Source organism: Protobothrops mucrosquamatus, unplaced genomic scaffold (genome assembly GCF_001527695.2).
Source record: "Protobothrops mucrosquamatus isolate PMUCROS unplaced genomic scaffold, P.Mucros_1.0 scaffold4357, whole genome shotgun sequence".
In the NCBI taxonomy this organism is placed as follows: Eukaryota; Metazoa; Chordata; class Lepidosauria; order Squamata; family Viperidae; genus Protobothrops; species Protobothrops mucrosquamatus.
The window spans coordinates 87,014-107,980 of NW_015390271.1; the positions used below are offsets into that span (position 1 = coordinate 87,014).

At 45.7% G+C, this 20,967-nt stretch overlaps 3 protein-coding genes across 3 annotated transcripts in view; 1 reads left to right on the forward strand and 2 right to left on the reverse strand.

Annotated features, from left to right (window-relative positions):
* The window catches only part of TPCN1 (two pore segment channel 1), a 16,597-nt gene extending 6,793 nt beyond the window's left edge, over positions 1-9,804 (reverse strand). The window contains exons 1-11 of the mRNA XM_029286640.1: positions 9,708-9,804; positions 7,629-7,753; positions 7,123-7,299; positions 6,653-6,766; positions 5,833-5,963; positions 5,532-5,620; positions 4,899-4,933; positions 3,633-3,691; positions 2,246-2,345; positions 1,335-1,451; positions 761-885 (exon numbers count right to left, since the gene is read on the reverse strand). Of these exons, the coding sequence (XP_029142473.1) occupies positions 761-885; positions 1,335-1,451; positions 2,246-2,345; positions 3,633-3,691; positions 4,899-4,933; positions 5,532-5,620; positions 5,833-5,963; positions 6,653-6,766; positions 7,123-7,299; positions 7,629-7,753; positions 9,708-9,804 (1,169 nt within the window). The remainder of the gene's footprint in view (positions 1-760; positions 886-1,334; positions 1,452-2,245; positions 2,346-3,632; positions 3,692-4,898; positions 4,934-5,531; positions 5,621-5,832; positions 5,964-6,652; positions 6,767-7,122; positions 7,300-7,628; positions 7,754-9,707) is intronic.
* A 2,699-nt stretch (positions 9,805-12,503) lies between these two features.
* Positions 12,504-15,783, forward strand: IQCD (IQ motif containing D). Its single transcript, XM_015828264.1, has 4 exons — positions 12,504-13,396; positions 13,629-13,862; positions 14,186-14,257; positions 15,382-15,783. Exons 1-4 carry the CDS (start codon positions 12,719-12,721, stop codon positions 15,658-15,660), a joined length of 1,263 nt encoding a protein of 420 aa, XP_015683750.1. The 5' UTR covers positions 12,504-12,718; the 3' UTR covers positions 15,661-15,783.
* A 1,519-nt stretch (positions 15,784-17,302) lies between these two features.
* On the reverse strand, positions 17,303-19,180 carry RITA1 (RBPJ interacting and tubulin associated 1). Its single transcript, XM_015828263.1, has 2 exons — positions 18,879-19,180; positions 17,303-18,209 (listed from the first exon to the last, which is right to left on the reverse strand). The coding sequence occupies exons 1-2, from the start codon at positions 19,145-19,147 to the stop codon at positions 17,729-17,731; spliced, it is 750 nt and encodes a 249-aa protein (XP_015683749.1). The 5' UTR covers positions 19,148-19,180; the 3' UTR covers positions 17,303-17,728.
* Between the last annotated feature and the right edge of the window lie 1,787 nt (positions 19,181-20,967).

Consider the following 20,967-nt stretch of genomic DNA (forward strand, 5'->3'; position numbering starts at 1 on the left):
ATTTGCTGAGGGCCTGCAAAAAAAAAAAAAAAAAAAAAAAGGGAGGCAAATCTTCAAAGATTTTGTTCCTTTTATAAGAACATTTCACTGCGGTCCCCTAGGATCCTTACTATAAAATTTGTTAACTGCTTAGCACACAAGACTGCTAGATGATCACACTGTGTTATTATAAAGCCCTGACACACATGTACACCCGCACCCAGGCGTGTCCCTCAGCTGGGCGATAAAAAGCTATTTTACTCGATCTTTGCAAAACATGTTAAGGCTACCACACACATAAAAACCACATGTGGCTTTTTCATAATTATAACAATTATAATGATAAATTTACTAGCTTAAATACGATATAGCAAATGTTAAGGGAAACAGAGAAGGAATTTTTTGATGATGTAACCTGAGAGAGGTACTAAAGATTTTGTTATGGTACTATTGACTACCCAATCACCACGCTGCTTTCTAAACACCTAAATGTAAAACTGGAAAACCAATAAAAACTTGTTATATATATTAAAAAAACCACATGTGGCTAACTTCTTAAGATACGGGGACTCTTCGACTTAACGACTGTTTAATGATGGTTTAAAGTGACAAGGGTCTCAGAATGTCCCAAATGAGCTCCCCCCCCCCAAAAAAAGGCACAGTGGTTAGAATGCAGCACTGCAGGCTAATTCTGCTGAAGTTTGTTTGGGGGAAAGGAAAGTTTCATAGTCTTTCCAGCTTCTTCCATGGGGCAGGAGAAAAAAAATATCTTTGTCCTTACCTGATTAAAGGGCTGCTGCTTTGACTCAGTGCTTTGAAAGTCAGATAACGGTCCCGAACGTTCATCCGGGGCGCGTAGAAACGCATGAGGCCATCAAACTGCTTGAAAGCAATCCCAGAGGGTCTCTAGAGACAAAAGAAGGAAGTTACGCAGAGCATGTACAGAGGGCAGGCTACTGCAAGTAGTCCTCGACTGACAACCGCTCGTTTCCTGAGCAAAGTTACAACGGCACTGGAAAAAAAGTCTCTTCTTGAAAACCTCCAGTGATGGAGTATCCACAACTTCTGGAGGCAGGTTGTTCCACTGGTTAATTGTTCTCACTGCCAGGAAATTTCTCTTTAGTTCTAGGTTGCTTCTCTCCTGGATTAGTTCCCGTCCATTTTTTTTCTTATACTGCCTTCTGGTGCTTTGGAGGATAGCTTGACTGCCTCTTCTTTGGGGCAGCCTCTCAAATACTGGACGACAGCCATCAATTGCTGCAGCTCTTCCTCCTGTTCCTCACAGCTCATCACCACACCTTTCTTCCTGGAGACACCCTCCCCCCCTCCATGTGTACCCAGGACCACCTACCCACCTGTTTGCTAACCAGCAGGCGGTAGGCGTGCTGGACGGCCATGCGCTTGTGAAGCAAGAGTGACCGGAACTTCATTTTCTCAACGGCACTGAAGGTATCAAAGACGACAGCCAGGAGCTGCAGGAGAAAGAAAGAAAGAAAGCGGGAAGCACGAATCAAGAACATGGCAGCCTAAACGGACAGGAGGGAAGTCTCAAAAGTCAAGCTGGGAGGTAGGACTTCACAGAGAGATCAGGGGAAGCTTGCAACCAACTTCCGGCGGAGGCAGGCGGAGTTTAAACACGCTTGGGGATTAAACACGTGTCTGTCGTCTGGCAATTTTTTTAAAAAAAATAAATGAAATAAAATAATAAAATAGTCAAAGCTCCCATCACTGGCTCCGATTCTTCCAGTGATGTGGAGCTGTCTTAATATGGGAGGGGCCATTCTTCAAATCAAAGCAGTCCATATATGATCACACTTGCATCCATCTCTAGGTCCACTTGGGAAACTGCTGCTCTGGCATCCCTCTTCCTCTTTTCCCCATAACAACAACCCTGTGAGGTTGTTGAGAAGGAGGGACTGGCCCGAAGTCACCCAGCTAGCTTTCGTGGCTAAGGTGGGACTAGAAATCAGAGTCTCCTGGTGACTGGCCCAAAGCCACCCAGTTGGCTTTCACGCTAAGGCGGGAACTAGAACTCCCAGTCTCTTAGTGATTGGCCCAAAGTCATCCAGTCAGCTTTCATGATTACGGCGGGACTAGAACTCGTGGCCTCCTGCTTCTGAGTCTAGTGCCTTAACCACTAGACCCAACTGGCTCTCTTACAGATATATGAAAGAGACAGTCTGGCTGGAGGTGCTAAAAGACCCAAGATTTAAATCAGGAGAAAGAATCACCAAGCATTACTCCAAAGGTTGGACGCTGTGCTTACCAAATTCATAATGAAATACAACTCGATGGAAAGATACACAATGAAAAAGACACAGGACCACGGGTTTCGGGAATAAGAAGGCATCATCACGTCGGGGAAACTATGTCCGAAAGAAAGAGAGAAGACAAGAGAAACGGTCACCCTTAGCAGGTAGGCCAGCTAGGAAACAGGATGAGATGAGAGATAATTCTACTTCATTGTAACGCTACATTAAGAGAATCTCGCCAGATTGAGGGGACAAATCTCCCCCCATCCCCTTTATAACCTGTCTCTTCCTACCGGTATTATACAGCTAAGGGTTCCTCCTCCTTTTATTTCTCCTGCCCCCTTTACATCTCAAGAAACTAGAGGGGGTGTCTTTTGAACCATTTTCTCCACCCATTATGCAGCTGTGGGCTATGCCATCTGACCCTTCCCTTGGGTGTGTCTCTGGGACCCGTTCCTCAAGGTTTTTCCCACGTATCATTACATAATAAGCCAACAAATAATCGCCTCCGTTTAGACCGACAATCAGAGGAGATTTTATGGCGAAAGGCTGTGTACAACACTTCAAATCTGTTCTCCAGAAGACAGTCACACCATCCCCAAAAAGTCACGGCTGCGCTGAGATGTGGCAGGTAGCTATTATCTGCCTACTCTAAAATGCTTTCGGGAGACCGATCTTGAAGCGGTGCCCGACTCCAGGGAAGGCTGCATCCAGTCCCAAAAAAAACTACTTCTGACCGGGAACAGCTTCGATGTTTAATTTGTTAAAAAAAAAAATCAACAGTTTTAATTTGTTAAATTGTGTTGGCTGCCTTGAGGAGTTCCAACCAAGTCAATAAATTAAGAAAAAAAAATTGAGGGTTGCATTATGTAAGGAGGCAAAATTAATGAATGAATGAACTGATTAATTTTGCCCCCTTGTATAATTCATTCATTCATTCCTCCTTCAAAATTAATTACTCCTTGTAAAATTGACTGCAATTTATATAGGATGCTTGTGCGTTTTAATTCCCGTTTGTTTATTTACTTAGTTACGTCCATAATTTTATCTTTACCTTATTTTATTCCATTGGTTTTTATGAACATTTTTATGTAAAGTAATTGTTCTGAGTTCCATGCTGGTCTATGGCCAAAGTTAAGATTAACTGATTGACAAAAAGACAATTTAATTTTGCACTTCCCAAATAAATATCAAAAAACAGATTTGCTTTGGGTTTTCTGACTTCTCCCTGTTTTAATTCAGCAGAGGTGACTGCTGAATTCAGCAGAGGTGACTTTATCCACCCTCTTTCAAATAAAGATGCTGAAACACGAGCTGCTGGAAAAAGCAAGGTAGCAAGTTTTCCTCTGCCCTCCCATCACCGTCCCCTCTATTGTGGCTTCTCAAGAACCCAAGTCTTACTTGGCAGTGGTGAGAAGAACGAAAAGATTCACCAGGCTGTTCTCCAAAGTGTTGAAATACTGCAAAAGAACGAAAAAAGCACCGTGAAGAAAGAAAATGAAAACAGATGAGTCTGAATTGTCGGGCCCAGAAGAATCTCAGATGCCTCTCAGGTTAAGCGAACAGACAGGTAATGTTTACCTGACATGCCCCCCTCCATTACAGTGTTCGTTACAGGAAGTTCTCAACTTACAACCTTTCATTTAGTGACTGCTCCAATGTTACAACTGGAAAAAGGTGACTTAGGACCGTTTTTCACACTTACGACCTTTGCAGCATCACGTGATCAAAATCTGGAAGGTCCTTGTTTAGCAACAGAAATTCTGGTCCCATGGCAGCCGTTAAGTAGAGGGCTACCAGTATTACCTTCCATTTCTCCCTGGCAACTAATGACTAGGGCTTCCTATAGATAGCAATCATCTCTACGCTGTGCCAAAGAATTGGACTCAATAGGAACCAGACGTTCTTTCTATATACAAATCATCCCTCTCTTAATTTGGCTGAGCCTAGTGACAAGATCTGTCAGAAGAAATGCCCAATTATAAAACCTGTAGCCTCGCCCTCTTGAGGCCTAGAGACTCATGCTTAAAAAATGATTCTATTGCTAGGTGTGGTATGAGAAAGCCTTGGAAAATTAAATAGGCAGTTTCTTCAGGGCATTTAAAATTGCACTGTCCCAAGTGTAAAGAACATTTTGAAGTATCTTGCAATAAAGCTCCTATCCAGTTATTGTTTCTTAGCTCCATTAGAATTTTTTCATCCCTAGACCGAAATATTGCACATCTAAAACAAATTTCTTTTTCAAGATCTCATACATAAATGAATGCGTGCTTAGGCGTGTTCCTAAGGTTTTTTTTTTCTTCTCTTGCTTTTATTTGGTAACTATTCCTTTCCTAATTTTAATTCTTGTGTTAAGTTTTCCTTGCTTCAGGAAAAAGCCATGAACTGAAAGCTCCTGGGTATAACTTTGCTGGCTAAGCATGTCACAAGCATGTCATCAATTCCTTTTGCACAAAACAAGCACAGTGATGCCAAGAGAGTTGGGGTTTCAAGCCCTGCATGGGTGACACATTTCTTTATTTAAAAAGGGGGAAGGAAATTAAGCTGAGAATCACAACGGCTTGCACACAGAACTATCTGCATCGCACTGGAATTCACTGAAACCTCAACAAGTTGTTTAAAAGATTCCCTATTAAGATTTGTGATGTTCCCAAGAACATTACTTACGGGGTCCAATTTGTTTGGAGAGAACAGATAAAATCCTAGAAGAAATAGAGAAGAATGGAGAAAGATAAAACAAGTTACATCTATACAGTGTTACCGAAAAACAAGAATAATTGTAGCTCAAGGTTTGAATTGAGGGGTCCTTGGCGCTCTCTGAGATCGGTTGTTTTCTTGCAGACGTTTCATGACCCAACTAGGTAAAATCATTCTATGTTACTAGGTGGTGGCACTGATGATGTTACCTAGTTGGGTACTGAAACATCTACAAGAAAACAACCAAGCTCAGAGTGCACAAAGGACAAAACTCATTTAATAAATTGTGGTCATAAATAGAGGACTACCTGAACCGAATAAACTCTCCAGAGAAGTTAAACTGGCTTATACTCAACCTGGGACAGACCAAGAGGCAACACAACATGTCCGGCTTCGTGACATTGCAATACACACTTTTGAGTCTTTGGTATCTCCACCGCAACCATCGTGTGTAAGAATGATGCCGCAATGCATTGTGCTGTTTGCATTGTGACATCTCAGCCCAGGTTCTGTCCTTTTGCCCAGATCCGTTTACTGCCAATGTTTCCGCAGTATTTCGCCCTAAAACCCCATTTCATTAATCAAACAGTGGCAAGTTCTTACCCAAAATAGCGAAGATGACCATGAAGAAAAGCAAAAGGAGCAGAATATCAATGAAGGGAGGAAGAGACTGGAAAATCTGACGAAGGTTTCTGGGGAAAAAAAAAAGCAACACAAAAAACAGTAGCTCTTTGAAAAGAAAAATCTCCCTCCGTGTCGATTATTCCGTGCCTTAACAACCTCCAGCGAGATGCCGAAAGAGTAAAATTCAAATCCACCCTTGGCACCCTTGGCTAACCCTAACCCTTGGCACAAAGCCAGTGAAAGAGCACTTCTTGCCAAGAGCATCACAGCAGCCTGTTACCTTCTCACAGCTCCACAATAGCGACAATCCACCAGGAAGATGCACCGCAAGGCTCGGGTGATCCGAAGGTGGGAGGTCTGGCGCACCAACACCACAACTGCTTCCACAAACTGCAGGAAGAGGACGCAGGTCTGCCGGGGGAGAAGAAGAAGAAAAAAATGGAGAAGGCCTCACGTGTGGTGAAATGTGGTCTGGATTCCCAGGAGGGAGGGATTCAAGGGCTGTGTCAACGCTACTAACATCGGATGTTCTTGCTTTGACAACAGATGGAGATGCAGCCATTTTCCTTCTTACGTTTTACTCTTAGAATTAGAGTTAGAATTAGATGATGCTGGGGGGGGGAGGAATGTGCACGGGAGTTTAGCTAGACATAACAATATTGTAACTAGTGTGAGAACCAAGGTTTTTTGAAATAAGAGATGATAAGAAATGGCAGAACTGGAGGGAAAGCCTGCATTTCAAACTAATTGGAGAATGTGATTTATGACTGTAAATTAGAGGAGGGAATTGTGCTTTGATACTATGTGTTCAGGGGAGGGGAATTCAGATTTTGGCTTCGACTACATACGTGCCGATGCTATGCTACTCGAATAAAGATTCTTTAAGGTAAACAATGCCTCGAAGTTCTTTGAAGAGTTTCATCTGTCGGAACCATGACAGACTGCCTGTAACAATACTACTACTTTAGTATTTTTTTATGCCGTCTTGTTTCCTGACCCGGCTTTCAAGTAAATCCACAAGAAACAAGAATAAACCCGGTGGGATGTATTTCCAGGTAAAAATGCCAGCCGACTTTTTGCTAGATAAGGTATGGCTTTACCTTGACCATAGTCCTTTTGTGTCGGATGTAGGTATGGCAGCCCAGCCATCTTAACTTCATGGAGAGCTCAAACAGCACAACCGTCAAGGCAAACAGCTCCAGGGTGGCGTGGACCTGAAACCAGACGAGGGAAGAGAGAGAGAGATGAGGATCCATGTTCCTCAGCTCGTTCGTAAAACCATTTCAGACAAATGGCTGTCCAGTCTCTTCTTAAAATCTTCCAGTGTTGGAGCATTCGCAACTTCTAGTGGCAAGCCGTTCCACTGATTGTTTTCACTGTCAAGGAAATTCCTCCTTAGTTCTAGGTTGCTTCTCTCCTTCATTAGTTTCCATCCGTTGCTTCTTCTCCTGCCTTCGGGTGTTTTGGAGAATAGGTGGACCCCCTCCTCTTCTTTGTGGCAGCCCCTACGTATCCTTGTCCCCGTATCCTCGCGGCCCCCTCCTCCCTCCCCTTCCCGGGAACTACGTACGTAAATGCCAAGGCGGAATATGGCTACTGCGGGGGCTTCGCAGAGAGACAGCAATAAGAGCAACAGAGCCGTGGTTAGCTCCATCAGATAGAAGAGATGGTTGTGGACAAAGAGGTAGGAAGCCAGGGTTCTGGGGTCCTTGGGATGAGTGACAAATTTATCGTTGTTCTCGCCTTCCTGGAATATTTGGGGAGGGGGGGAGAAGAGGAAGAAAGAATATACAGTTAGGGCACAAACGCCAAATAAAAAATACAAGCGAAATGTTTTCAAAGAAAAAAAAAACTACTATTGCCTTTTGGAAAAAGCACCTTTGAGGCAACCATGACCTGGATGAATTGAGAATCTTCACAGACATCCAACCTGGGTGGTCTTGGATGGGTGGACTTCAACTCCCAGAATTCTTAGCACCAGTTCTTCAGGCTGGGGGATTCTGGGATTCCCACTCGTCCTCTCATTTCTCTTCCCCTCGTTTCCCCCCTCCCCTCCCCAAAAGGTGGTGGCCAAACCTGTAGGTAGATTGCAGCCTCCTGATAATTCATTTCCCAATTTCGTCTTCCACGGTCCCACTGAGAGCATCGGTTTCCGGTCGCTGGGCTGGACATGTCCTGGATCTCGTCGTAGTTGACTCCATCTTGAAGGAAAGCAGGGAGGAAAGATTGTAAGCTCCAGGCAACTACATTTTCAGCCTGTTTGTTCCTAAGACATTCCCTTCACAAGGGAGGCAAGACCCTCTTATGTTAAAATTGTGGTGGGTGTGTTTGAGAGAGAGAGGTTTGTGTCCCCAGAGACGTCAAGTTCCTAGACCTCATGAAGGAAAGTGAGGTCATCTAGACGGAGTTGAGGAATACCTGTTCCACTGGTTAATTGTTCTAACTGTCAAAACATTTCTCCTTTATTTCTTTAGCCTTCACACCCTTTATCATCTTTTTTGCTCTTCTCTGCACAATTTCTAGGGTCTCAGCATCTTTTTTTGTTAATTGTTAATTAATTGTTCTAGTTCCCTAAGCGCTCGTCCTACCGTTTGCCACCGTAAACAGCTAGAACCAAACGGGCTTTCAGGAATTCACCAGCAAGAGACAAAAACAGACATACACTTCCCAATTGCGTGGTGCGCTTTACATAAGCAGATGTACCCTGACATTTTCTTATTTCCTTTCGGCCAGATTTGTTTATTTTTTTTTTCTGCCTCCGCATTCTGATTCATCCTGCTCTCAGGATCTCTTTGCAGAGACTCAAGCCAAACAAAGGAGTCAATTAGCTTTTTTTTTTTTTTAAATCTACTCTTTGTTCCTAACTGGATAGTATAGCCACTGTCCCTCGGCTGCAGGCTGGCCAGGGTGACAAAAATCATGTGTTTGTCATCACACAGGTTCGCTTCCCTTATTTTTATCCAGAGGGTTTCCAGCTCTGCTTTTCTGCCAATAGATGGCATTGAAGGGCGATGAGAAAATAACAAGTAGGCCTTTGGGCACCACGCCGTTTTAAAAACAAGATGAAAAATTGGAAAATAAAGTCTTGGGAACGTATCTATGCACTGTGCTTTCCTTCCACACTAAGGACCTAGAATCATAGCATTGGAAGGGACCTCGGAGGTCTTCTAGTCCAACCCCTTGCTCCAGGCAGCAGACCTTATATCATCCAGGTCAAACGCTTGTCCAGTCTATTTTTGAAAACCATCAGTGATGGAGGTCCCAACCGCCCCAGGCCCCCAGCACTGATGATGTTACCTAGTTAGGGTAATGAAACGTTTGCAAGAAAACAAGCAAGCTCAGAGAGCACCAAGGTCCCCTCGTTTCAACCCTGAGTTACAAATATTCTCCTCTTTTAGTATCTAGTGTTTGTCTGTCTGTCTATCATCTCTCTAAGTCTCTATCTCTCTGTTTATCTATTTATCTCTCTACCTACCTACCTAGCACCTATCTATCTATCGATCTATCCATCTCTATCTCTATCTATCCATCATCTTTCTATCTATCTATCCATCATCCATCATCTATTATCTATCCCCCATCTGCCTTTCTCTCTATCATGTATCCCACATCTGCATCTATCTATCTATCTATCTATCTATCTATCTATCTATCTATCTATCTATCTATCTATCTATCTATCTATCAATCTATCTATCTATCTATCTATCTATCTATCATCTATCTGTCTGTCTCTCTCTAATTATCTATCTATCTATCTATCTATCTATCTACCTACCTACCTACCTACCTACCTACCTACCTACCTACCTACCATCTATCTGTCTGTCTGTCCCTCATTTCAACCCTGAGCTACAAAGACTCTCCTTTATTGGTACCAGGTCTCTCTCTTTCTCCCCCTCCCCACTTCAGCCTCTTAAAGCAAGACAGCCCCCTCCACAGCCGAAGCACCCCGGAATGCTGTTCTCCGGACGCACATTCCCCCCTGAAAGACCCCCACCCCCTTTCCCTCTCTCTCTGAAGCCACGCAGAGCCCCCTCCCCACCCCCTACCCCAGAAGCAACTGCCGCAGCTTGCAAAGCGCCTCCCAGCCGACCTGGGAAGAAGTGGGGGGGGGGCCCGAGGCGGTGGAGAGAGACCTCAAAGTTGGCTTACTTTCGTTGGGGACCCCCTCCGGCTCGCCCCTCCGGCTCCTGCTCTCCTCTAAGGTCAAAATGAGGGGGACGTCGTCCTCTTCCAGAAACCCAGCCATGGGAGAAGCCCACCGGGTCTGCCGCTCGGGTCCCGGCGGGGCTTCTACTGCTGTTGCTGCTGCACGGGGGAAGCGCTGCTTCTTCCTTTGCAAGCGTTTGGATCAAAGCCCGGGCCCGTCTCGGCGCTCTGCCGGCGTCCCCATGATCTTGGCCAACGCGTGTCGGTTAAAAAAAAAAAAAAAAGGTCCCGGGTCGTTTGCAAAGCAAGCCAAAGCAAAGCAAGCTTGGAGCTCCGGAGCTCTCCCGTCCGGGCCTCGGCAGCCCTTCCGAGGACTTAGGAAGGGGAGAGTCCAGCAAGGAGGAGGAGGAGGAGGAGGAAGCAGCCAGACGAGAGTCCAAAGGAGGCGGGGAAGGAAGCGAGCAAGGGCAGCCCGTCCATAAAGCCTGAGAACCTGGAGCTCCGCTGGGGAGTCGCCTTCTTTTCCTTCGACCCTCTCCGCGGGCTTTTTTTTTGCTTTTTTTTTTTTGCTTTTTTTCAGCCCAGCTGTTCTAAATCAGGGTTTGCATCATCTTGGCCGGCTCAGAAAACTCCTTCAGGGGGCTGCAGTGGTCGTTCAAAATAAAAGTGTTTTTTTCCCTTTTTGCAATATGGGCTCCAGCTTCAGTTTCTTCCCTCCCTCCGCCACACACACACACACACACACACACACAATCCCTCCGACTTTGCAAACGTGCCTTGCTAAAGAAAAGCCAAAGTGGGCGAAGGGGCTGGCTGGGACGCTGGGGCTCGGTTTGAACCGGGCTTGGACCGGGCGTCTCGGGGTCCCGCAGGTGCAAAGCTTGCCGACGACCTTTGCAGAGTCAGGGACTTTTATTTTGCGGCTTGGTCGGAAGGAAGCGTGGCGTTGTAACCCTGGGGGGGGGGGGGAAGAAAGACCATGCCTTTTTTTTAATTAAAAAAATGAAGGTTGCAATGCAAACAACAGGTGAAGTTCTCATCCTTAGGATTGCACAACTCGTCTCCCAAATCTGCAGTCTTGGAAGGATGTGGGACGACAACTTCCATCATCCCCAACCAGCATGTAGGCGGGGGGAAAGAGAAGGGTAGCTATTTAATTAATGTCTCCACTCTACATGCGGTATAAACAGCGTCCTCTTGGTATCCGGAAGTTGTGGTGGAATCTCTGCATGCCGCCTTCCCTAGAGGCTTTAGAAATGCGCATGCGCTGTTAGCCTGCCCTGTTCCGACGTCATCCTGGAATGCGCTAGGCCTCTAACAGGGTGGAGAGATAGGGAAACAATATGGCTGCCTGCAAGCTCCGGTTCTCCATCAAGGTTCCCCCATTTGAACGGCCAGAATGAGCCCTATATAAAAATGAACAAAAGTCATTTGGCCAACAGCTTGTTTATAAGTTCGTCGACTTTCAGACGATAAGTATCCCTCGCTTTCCCATTTGGCCTCCCAGTAAGGTCAACTGACAAACCGAAGCGCCTTCCACACTACTACCTTGCCTCCCTCAAGCGGCACGTGAAGAGGTGGTGGGAGGAGCAAGGCTCCGACCCGTTGACTTCAGACGCCTCTGATTGGCCAAGTCTTGGCTTAACGGAACCACAGTGGGAGCAACGAGGGCTTCGATTGGCTAGCTGAAGCTCCGTCCCTCGCGCGGCCAGGGTTGCCGGGCAACCCGGGGACTCGGCTTTAACTTACCGAAAGGGAAGCCGTTGTCATGGTAACCGAGGGGTCCTTTCGCTGTTGGGTCAGGTAGAGCTGCAAAAATTAAAAATTGCAATGGTTGCTTTTCAAAGGGAGGGGGGATATTTATATCTATTTTTACATTCCTTACTAATGTATCATTTTATAACACTACAGATCCTTGTATTATGTTATTTTATTATTATGCAGCATCGCATTCCGTTTCTGTTCTATTACTAGTTTTATTATGATGGGTCAGCCAGGTGTTTAGGCTAGATTTGACATTTTTATCCACCTACAGGGTACAGTACTATATTATTATTATTATTATTATTAAACAAAATAACAAAACAATAATAATAGTAAGGACTTGATAGGTAGACAAAAATGCCAAATCCAGTCTGAACATCTGGCTGACTGTGCGATGATCAATAATGATGATGATGATGATGATGATGATGATGATGATGATGATAATATTTATTTGTTCATCACACAGCCAGGTGTTCAAATCGGATTTGGTATTTTTGTTCATCTGTCAAGTTCTTCCCAAGAACCTGAGATAGGCAGATTTAATAATATTAAAGGTCTGGTCCAAAGATGTTACCTGTTGTAAATTCAGCTGCCTTTTGCAATTGACCGATGGGGATTGTGTCAGTGCCGATGGTGTTCGAATGATGCTCCAGATTTTTATTAGGGCTGGTTGCACCATCAGCCAGACTCACTTTAGCATTTTTTAATTCATCCGTTGAGTCCTTCCCAAAAATCCAGGATAGGCAGATGCTGTTGTTTGATGGTATTAAATGTATCGCCGCAGGATGTCAGCTGTTCCAAGTCAAGCTGCCTTTTGCAATTGACCGATGGGTATTTTGTCAATGCCAAAGGTGTTGAAGGGGTGCTCCAGAGGTTTTGGGATGGCAACCCAAGAGGCCGATCGCTATTGGTACTAACTTTGCTTTATTATTCATTATAATTATTATATGGTTATGTCTACATATTCATTATTTTCTCTTTATCTTCAGGAGGAACTAGGGAGGGTCCTATCCAAGACTCTTTCCCAGGTTACATTTCTGCCCTGGACACAGATTCCTCTTATCTGACCGTTGCCTTGGTTTCCTCTCTTCTCCCTGTCCCTCAAGGTTAATCCTCCTACCCATTGCACTGTCTTACTCTCAGAATCCTCTCCATCAGAGGCAGTAAAACAACGGCATTAAACACCTGAACCCTTGTCAGGAAATTCAAAACCTCTCTCCCATTCCGAAGGCTCTCCAGCCGAAAACATGACGACAGAATTGCTTTCCCCATCCTACGAGCTGGTTGATTCCAGCCGCCCCAAAAAGAGTGTCCGAGCCCCCTTAAGGATCTTGGATCCCGGTCGGACGAAACTGAGCACTGTTGAGACCAAGAGGATCATATCTGTCTTGGATGAGACCATCTTCAGGATAGAATTGGTCAGCGTCTTCTCCCATGTCATTGAGAACCTCGATGAGTTCATTGCCGTGCTAGGTCCTGACCTTACAGGAGCCTTCCGGGAACATCTACGCCTCTCCAACATCCTGGAATTTATGCTTTCTCACCAGGAGGAAAACGTTCTCTATATAGGCTCCGGTAAAGGCACTTTTTTTGGCATTGTGGATCCGGAGGGTTATCTCACTTTGCAAGTTCAAGGTCTCAAGAGTTCCGTCCGAAATATTCTGCGCCTGCTTTACACCAATACGGTCGCTTGTCAAGCGCTGAGGGACGTGGCTTACTGCAGGGACCTGTCCGTCCATAAATTTATTAATTGCCTGTCCAAGCAGAGAGGGTTCCTCTTTGAGCAGCTCCTCACCACCCCCCTAGAAGAAAAAGAGAAATGTCGGTTTCTGTATGAAGTCTTCCAGAGAGACAAGAAAAACACAGAGATTGCGGCAGGTCTGGAAGAGGAACTGACGGCAGCCATCCAGAACAGGGACGAGGAGGTATGGATGGCAGGATCTAGGCAGCGAGATCTGACTGTGGGACCCTTGGCCAGTCAAAAATGAATTAACTGCCAAAAAGGGCTGGTTCGCTATCATGTCCCCCTTAGTCCTTAGTCTCCAAGCCTTTAATCGTCTTAGTTGCTCTTCTCTGAACTTTTTTTTCCAAAATCTCAACTTTGATTTTGAGTTTGGTTGCCAAGATATATTTTTTTTCCCCCTTCCCCTTTTTCAGATTTCCAAGAAGAACACCGTCATCAAAGACCTGAAAAGTCACTTGCACAGCCTGGCCAAGTTCTCCGAAAGTCAAATCCAGCGCACCCGGGCCGAAGCGGAGAAGCAGCACAAGACGGAGGTGCGCACCTCCCAGACGAAATGTGGCAAGTTGCAACAGGAGCTGCAGCAGCTGCGAGCTCAGTTCAACGCCCTGGTGGTTGAGGATCGCGAGTCGGAACTGAACCTTCGGAAGGTAAATCCTGGTGGAGGCTGAGCAGAGAAACACGTTCACGCAACATGGCCGGGGAAGACCCTACATCAGCCACCCTAGAGAGTATCCTAGAAAATAGCATCTGTACGATTCAATTGCCCTGCAAGCAGATTCCGGTCAAATATATATATATATACATAATATTGTCACCTAACAAGACGTCTTAAAACTCAAAGACTGTCACTGTTTAACCACAACCTGACAATTTCTGAGCTGAAGTTAAGACAACTGTGAGATGGGTTTTGGGTTTTTTTACAAATAATAATAACAACTGACCATTTTTACTCTGATCTTAATCCCTATAGAAGAAATACAAGGTGGAAATGGAGATAGAAAATTGGGTCCAAAAGTATGACCTCGAAATGATCGAAAAGCAGGTATGATATGACCTTCTTTTCTTTCCCCTTGTATAGCTATTTTCCTCTTGAGAAGAGTGGCACAGTGGCCTAATGGTAGACACACAGGCGGCTTTGGGTTTGATCCTAGAGTGACAGTGGCAGATATTTCTCTATCTGGGCACAATGAGTAATTGTGTGCTGTGAACCCCCCGTAGGCGTCAGGAAAAGCATCCGGCTAGTAAAGGCTTAAGCACCATTTAATTGCCCCAACATCACTCCGATGCAAGGGATTACAGGGGCATTAAAAAAAAGCTATTTTCCTCTCAAGAGATCATTGGCAAAAATAAGCAGCCAGGTCTTCTAACTAAGCCTCAGGTGCAGGATGATTCTTCCTTACTGTACTCTTACTATTGAGATTATGACATTAGTTAGATGTTACGTCCTCACACATTCTTTGGAAAAGCTCGGCTGGCTGCACAGAACCATACAATTTTTTGTTAACTCAATGTTTCTCAACCTTAACCTTAAGTATCCACCTTGTGGACTCTCAAGCTTCCTCTTTCCGCTACGTATTCAAGATGGACAGGGATGAATATTTATGTGTAACGGTGTAGGTATGTACATATGTTGTATATGGCAGGTTTACGTGCGTGTTATGTATGGGTACACTTTTGAGAGCAGGCAACGGAATTTCATTTTTAATGTGTGCCAGTAAAGAAATGACAATAAAGGTCATCTTATCTTTATCTTGTCATCTTTGAAGATGGGTGGACTTTAACTCCCCAATTCCCCACCCAGCTATTCAGTTATTACAACGGCAGTGAAAAAAATGGCAACCGATCCTTGCACCTGATGTAGCTTCCTTGTGAGGCTCAGATAACCCGGGGTTCAATCCCCAGAATTCCCCATCCAGCGTAGTCCAAGCTGTCAAAGTTGAGAAACACTTGAGTTATCTGAACCTCACAAGGAAGCTACATCACACACATATACACACACACACCAATATTCTGTCGGCTTCCGACAAGCAAAGGTCAATGGAGGAAGTCGGATTTGCTTAAGGACCCCATGATTCACTTAAAAAATGCCACGATTCGCTTAACAACCCTGGCAAAAACATAAAAAAAGGGTCATAAAATTGGGCCCGGCTGCTTCTCTTTTCCCAGGAGGAGATCGATGAGATTGATGAGGTCTACGTGAACGAGAAGCAGGATCTGTCCCAACTGCGGGAGAAATACGCCCGACTGGACGAGGAGTACTGCCAGATCGTGGAGGAGAGGAGGGTGAGGCAGGAGCAGAAGGACAAAGCCGAGAAGGAGCTAGCCATCCTGGCCCGGGCGGCTACTCTGATCCAAGCCGTGTGGAAGGGCTACTTGGTGAGGTCGCTGTTACGGAGCAAAAGGAAGAAGAAGGGAAAGGGGAGGAAGAGTACGAGCAGGAGATGAAGGTTGAGCGTTAATCAATGCCTGTCCGTATCCGTTTTGGTGACTGGGCTGCCCTGGCCAGCTTCGGAGAGGGATGGAGCCCTTCCGAGGATTCTTTATGCTTCTTTAATAAAGTCGATCATTTAAAAAGACCTGTCAAAAACCGCGTCATTTCCTCAACCCGAAATATCTCTTGCCTGGAGTAGAAAAGGGAGAGACATCCCAGAGAGCTCCAGACCTCACATTTGTTTCAAAATCTGTATTTATAGATCTATGTCTATATACAGGTAATCTCAGACCTAACCACCATTCGTTTAGCAACTGTTTGAAGTTAACAGGGGCGCTGAAAAAAAGTTGACTTGACAACCAATCCTGGGACATTATTTTACCGAGAGCGTAACTTTACTGATAATTCCACATAGGCATAGAAGTAGCAAAGCCAGTCGTAAAGTTTTCGCGCCCAAGCCAGCTTGGTTAAAATCCCCCTTTCCCCCTGGACCTCCCCATGGTCCATCGTCCACCAATCAATTGCATTCATGTTGTTTTGGAAATCATCTGAGCGCGACATTTTCGCAGCGTTTGACCTTGGGGTGTTGGGACCATCCCAGGCTACGTCAGGCTCACTTGCATTCCTTGATTCCTTCCCGCCTCCGTTTCTGTTGTCTGGTTGGGTGCGTAGGTGTGTGGCGAGTGAGCTGTGACCCCTTGCATTTAGGAGTTGAAATAGTTGTTCCTAACTTAACCACCGTGGCAAGAAAAGTTGTAAAATAGGGAAAATCCACTTAACAAACGTCTCCCTTAGTAACAGAAATTTTGCACTCATTTGTGATGGTAAGTCAAGGACTTAGCTGTAAGGACCTTCTCTGCTGTCCCTGATTCCCTATTGAGATTTGATTCCCACCGACATATGATTTTGCACCCGTCAGGATAAATTAAGAATCTTATCGTTTGATCATTTCACACTTTGCCAGTGTCACTTTGCTCTGGTTCGTTTTATTTTTTTCCCCCTTCTGGTGGGCAGGGGAGATGCCATCTGTTGAAAGGGAAGAGGCGAAAAATCTCCCACTGCTGAGAAAAATATTCTTTTCCTACCCACTATTCCGGAAAAGCAGAATGGGGGGGAGGGAATAAAACAAAATAGTGTCTGGATTCACACAGCTCACACAGAAAAAGTGGCTCTGTTTGTTTATAATATAATGTGCTATGTCAACTTGGCCAACGGCCACTTATTCGCTAATGACAACGAAGCCAATCAAAGCTGGAGCCGAAACGGCCCTCTCGCTACCAGCCAAAGCTACTTGCTCCACCTGACTTGGTTTTAAACACTACTTTAATTTGAAAAAGTACGCTGGAAACCAAGATACCGTAAAACAAACCGTCAGGGTCAAACACAATCCATGTTTACGGAAATGCTCTTGGAAGAACAATGAAGATGACAAGGCGCCTGGATTCTAAATGGTACGATGAACGGTGGAGGATGCTAGAAGAGAAGGACTAGGGGTGACATCTTCCACTGTGGGATTGTCACTGAGAAGAAGGAGTCAACTTATTCTCCAAAGCACTGGAGGGCAGGACAAGAAGTAGTGGATGGAAGATCATTAAAGGCAGATCCAATCTAGAATAAGGAGAAATTTCCCAAAAAACAACAAACAATTAATCCGTGGAACGGCTTGCCTTCAAAACCTGTGGGTGCTCCGACATTGGAGGTTTTCAAAAATAGGAGAACCATCTGGCTGGAACGGAGTAAGATCTCCTGCTTTGAGGGTTGGACTAGAAGACCTCCAAGGTCCCTTTCAACTCCATTATTCTCTGTTCTAAGTTTGGAAGAAAAGTGTAGTGGACAGATAACATTCACGAGACTCTTATTTTCCAATGTTTCATGTTGTTTTTAAATGGTGCGGTGTCCAAAAACCTATTTTTATTTTCTCTTTGCCCTCCGGTGCCAGAAATGTACCACCAGTACAATTATTCTCTATGCATTCTCTTCATTTGCTGCATCTTTTAACACGGTTGGACCTCAACTCCCAGAATTCCCCAGCCAGCATGCTGATTTAGTAAGCTGTCCACTTACAGGATTGATTTGGCTGGTCTATCTCCAAGGAGGTTTCTCTTGACGTGAACTTGTGATCCGAGCAGATGAACAAAGCATCCCTTTTGAACCTGGGGTGAGAAGAGCTCGTGAAGATGCAGGCAGCGTGCGTTGATCCTGCTGTTTATTGGACCCGGTTGGGGGAAATCGATCAGAGGTATCATACAGTCTGGCGAGAGACTGGGAACATGGTCTTCTTATGACTTGGGTGGCCACCTCTGAAGAGTTCTCAGGTGGCTTCCAAAAAGAGGTTCCTACTTTGTGGTTGGCTTCAAATCTATCCCTCCCCGTAGAGATGACCATCTCCTTTGGATGATGGAAAAGGACTGGCCGGTCTCTTGGAGCCGAAGGTGGAGTCCAGAGCAGAGGGCGGAGCTTAGCCACATCTTCTCGGGTGGCCCAGGAGGCTGTCCATTCTTGCCCTCCTGATTTGGACCCAAACAGAGTCTCGTCACAGTAGGATGGCGTGTGGCTTTTCAACCTTCCGGAAGGAAAAAGAGAGACAGACCAAGTTCAGACCACAAGCTTAAGCCATTTCTAGAGTTGGCAGAATGCCTTTGCCTCAAGAAACAAGCCAACAGGTTGAGTTTGGTCAAACCAATAGAAAAAAATGTCAAGGAAGAAAGCTGAACTTCTCTGAGTTTTAGTACTGCCTTATGCATGAAAGTCGGCTTGGTGACTCTGGTCCATCACCGGGAGAGGGTGAGTTCTAGTCCCACCTTAGGTATGAAAGCCAGCTGGATAACTTTGGAACAATCACTAGGAGATGGTGAGTTCTAGTCCCATATTAAGCATGAAAACCAGCTGGGTGACTTTGGGCCAATCACCAGGAGATAAGTGAGTTCTAGTCCTGCCTTAGGCATGAAAGCCGGCTAGGTGATTTTGGATCAATCACCAGGAGACTGTGAGTTCTAGTCCTGTATTAAGCATGAAAACCAGATGGGTGACTTTGGGCCAATCACTAGGAGACTGTGAGTTCTAGTCCTGCCTTAGGCATGAAAGCTGGCTGGGTGAATTTGGGCCAACCTAGGTGTGAGACACCTTGAGAGGCTGTTTTGAAGCAAATTAATTCCATATGTCATTCATCTGAAATACTCTCTTTTCTATCTTCCCCTTATTGCAAAGAAACAGCCCCCCAAACGTGCCCTACCTGTATTTATTCCTCTTCCGTGGGGTGCTGACTGGTTGGGGGGATTTCAAGGGACTGGAATCCATCTGCGTGGTCTCCGGACTCCATAGCAGGGGTCTCTGACCACGAGCCTTGGCCTCCTTCCAGGGCGGTTCAAACTCCGGGCTGGAAGATGGATGTTTTCCTTGGCTACCGAAAAGCGATTCGTCCACAAAGGACGCCGTGGCCTTGTTCCTGTAGACTCTCCCTTTGCGTGGCAACGGAGCTCCCGGTCCTGCTGAAGCCTTCATGGAGCTGACTGAGGCAGGCAGAAGCTCTCATCCATGAACCATCGTTTTCTGAAAATGATGGAATGGAAATAGGATTGAGGTTAATGGCACGGGCAGAACTGATTGCTGGGCGCAAGAAATCAGCTCCAAAACGAATACAAGTTTATTCCAGGCTCCCTCTAAATAAGAATCTCAACTACTAACGGTCAAGGCCAATTGGCGGTAGAAAAGAGTCAACGGAATTGACTTAGATCTCTGGTGGATGTGAAGGAAATCTAAAATGATGATGCGCTTGACTCCCTCAGCCTGGTCATCTCCTATACTGAGGGGTCACTCAACCTGCTGCCCCAGAGCAACAAAACGCAACTGCTGTGTTTGTACAACATGCTAACCAGAAACCCACTTGGTAGCTGAGCATGATGGTGTGACCCATAGAAGAACATTTGGGTTTTCCAAAATATTAGAATTAGGATTAATTGGAAGGCTTGGAAGGCGGGCTCTTTTTCATCCAAGCCAAGCAATCTCAGCTGCTTGCAACCAGTGCGTCCACTCTTCTCGTTTGTCTGAAATGGAATAGGGTTTCCTGCCTGAGCAGGGGGTTGGACTAGAAGACCTCCAAGGTCCCTTCCAACTTTGTTACAGTATTCTATTCGAGTCTCGCATCCAGGCTAGAGTCCAGAGGGTGGTTTGCGTGGAAGTGGGGACGGGGTGGGAGAAGGGATGGGCTGGGAAGCGGCTGGGTGGAAGCCCCTCGCCCTGGCCTCGGTTGACCCCCTAGCAACCCACCCACCCGCGCCCACCCGCTGCAACCTGGCACGGGAAGGACGCGCCCGCAAACCGGTTGCAACCCAGCCGAGAAGCGGCGCCTCCGGTTCCACCCGCAGAGGCAGCCGCGCAGCTTCCACGCAGTTTCCACGGGGGGGGGCTCTGCAGGCGCTCTCCCCCACCCCAATCCCCCCCTTCTCCGCCCAGCTTACGGCTCTGCAGCCGGCGAGGGCCCCGCGGAGCCTCTCCCAACCCCCGGGGGCGGGCGGGCGCGCGGGCAGAAGGGCGCCTTCCCGGCTCTGTTGCGCGGCCAGTGGCGCAGGAGGGCTGGAGCTGGACGGGGCTTCCCTGGAGGAGCTCGCTCGCTCCGCCCAGCCCTCCCGCCCCTAAGCTCCAGCCCGGCCATCCCTTTGGGGAGGGGGGGGGCAGAAGGGGGAGAGGGAGGGAGATGCAGATAAGCGGGTGCACGTATACAGTATGCAGATGCATATTTGATATGCACATGTATATTTGTGTAAATGAACATCTTTACGTACGCCATCTCATTATTTGTCTCTATCTATTCTCTATTTCTATCGTTCTATCGCTACCCTGATTCCATATGTCTATTTTCTATCTTATGTCTATCATTCCATCATTGTCATTATTTATTTACATATCTAATTTCTATCTCTATCATTCTATCCTATTTGTCTATATCTATATCTATATCGATCTCTTATCTCTTTATCTCGCTCTCTATTCATATCTATATATCATCTATCTCTATCTGTCCATCCGTCCATCCGTCCATCCATCTATCTAATCATATCTATATATCATTTATCTCTATCTGTCCATCCGTCCATCTCTATCTATGTATCTATGTATCTATGTATGTATGTATGTATGTATGTATGTATGTATGTATGTATCTATCTATCTATCTATCTATCTATCTATCTATCTATCTATCTATCTATCTATCTATCTATCTATCTATCTATCTATCTAATCATATCTATCTATCATCTATCTCTGTCCATCCGTCCATCTCTCTATCTATGTATCTATCTAATCATATCTATATATATCAT

Bases quoted from the DNA above. Each gene is read 5' to 3' on its own strand.
- RITA1 (XM_015828263.1), bottom strand. From the start codon at position 19,147: ATGAAGGCTTCAGCAGGACCGGGAGCTCCGTTGCCACGCAAAGGGAGA. The intron at 18,210-18,878 runs GTAGGGCACGTT...TCCTTCCGGAAG, and splicing joins CGGAAGAGGAATAAATACAG to GTTGAAAAGCCACACGCCAT.
- IQCD (XM_015828264.1), top strand. From the start codon at position 12,719: ATGACGACAGAATTGCTTTCCCCATCCTACGAGCTGGTTGATTCCAGC. The intron at 13,863-14,185 runs GTAAATCCTGGT...TAATCCCTATAG, and splicing joins CGGAACTGAACCTTCGGAAG to AAGAAATACAAGGTGGAAAT. The intron at 14,258-15,381 runs GTATGATATGAC...CTCTTTTCCCAG, and splicing joins TCGAAATGATCGAAAAGCAG to GAGGAGATCGATGAGATTGA.